This window comes from Neopelma chrysocephalum, unplaced genomic scaffold (genome assembly GCF_003984885.1).
Source record: "Neopelma chrysocephalum unplaced genomic scaffold, ASM398488v2 Primary Assembly neopelma1_76119, whole genome shotgun sequence".
Classification (NCBI taxonomy): Eukaryota; Metazoa; Chordata; class Aves; order Passeriformes; family Pipridae; genus Neopelma; species Neopelma chrysocephalum.
Window position 1 is genome coordinate 1 of NW_020909684.1, and position 1,249 is coordinate 1,249.

The 1,249-nt window shown below is 56.9% G+C and overlaps 1 gene segment (V, D, J or C); it reads left to right on the forward strand.

The window, feature by feature from the left end:
• Positions 1–455: 455 nt before the first annotated feature.
• LOC113979352 lies at positions 456–944 on the forward strand. The segment is given in 1 exon segment: positions 456–944. A coding segment is annotated over 1 exon segment (489 nt).
• Positions 945–1,249: the final 305 nt, after the last annotated feature.

Sequence of the window (1,249 nt, forward strand, 5' to 3'; positions counted from 1 at the left end):
CCGTTGTCCCGGGAGATCGTGAACCGGCCCCGCACCGACGGCGCGTACCTGGTGCTGGAACCATCGTTCCTGATACTGGCGACCCATTCCAGCCCCTTCCCGGGGCTCTGGCGCACCCAGCCCAGGTGGTACTTTGTGAAGGTGAAGCCGGAGGCGCGGCAGAGGAGTCGCAGGGACTCCCCCAGGGCCTTGAGGTGCCCACATCTCCCCACACCCCCAATCTTTCCCCCAAACCTCAGCTCTTGGCCCCAACTCTTATTCCTCGTTGTTCCCAAATCCCAACTCTTTGTGCCCCAACACCCAACCGGCCGCACCAACGGGCACCGGGGACTGGCTCTGACCCCAAACTCAACTGGTTGAACCTCAAGGGTCAACCATGGGCCCCAAAACTGAATGTCAGTGCCCCAAACTGTGCCAAAGGTGTAGGCTGGGGTCAATGGTTCAAATTTGGGTCAATGGTTGAGATTTGGAGTCAATGGTCAACATTTGGGTCATCGATTGAGACTTTGGGTCAACAGCTGAGACTCAAGGCCCCGGGGGAGTCCCTGCGGCTCCTCTGCCGCGCCTCCGGCTTCACCTTCAGCAACTACTGGATGTTCTGGGTGCGCCAGAGCCCCGGGAAGGGGCTGGAATATGTTGCTGGCATCAACACTGGTGGTGGCACCGGCTACGCGCCGTCGGTGCAGGGCCGGTTCACGATCTCCCGGGACAACGGGCAGAGCTCGGTGACGCTGCAGATGAACGACCTCAAGGAGGAGGATTCTGCCACCTATTTCTGCACCAAAGGTGCTGGTGCTGGTGGTTTTACTGGTGGTATCGATGCCCTTGGCGGGGTCCCCACCTGTCCCCAAACCCCAGACCCTCCCCCCAAACCTCCACCCTTTGGACTTGAATCACAACAATTGACCCAAATCTCAGCCATCGGCCCAAATATCAACCACTGACCCCAAATCTCAACCACTGACCCCAAACCTTGACCGTTGAACACAAATCTTGACCGTTGACCCCAAACCTCTGCCCTCTGCCCCAAATCTGGGCCATTTGCCAAAAACCTTTGACAATGTTCCATTTGGGCCAATGGGTTTGGTCAACGGTTGCAGTTTGGGTCAATGGTTGAGAGTTGGGTCAAAGGTAGAGATTTTGGGTCAGTGGTCAAGATTAGAGGGACAAAGTTGAACTCAGGGGTCAAACCAGTCAAGATTTGGGGCAAAGAGTTGAGGTTTGGGGCCAAAGGTTGAGAATGTGGGGA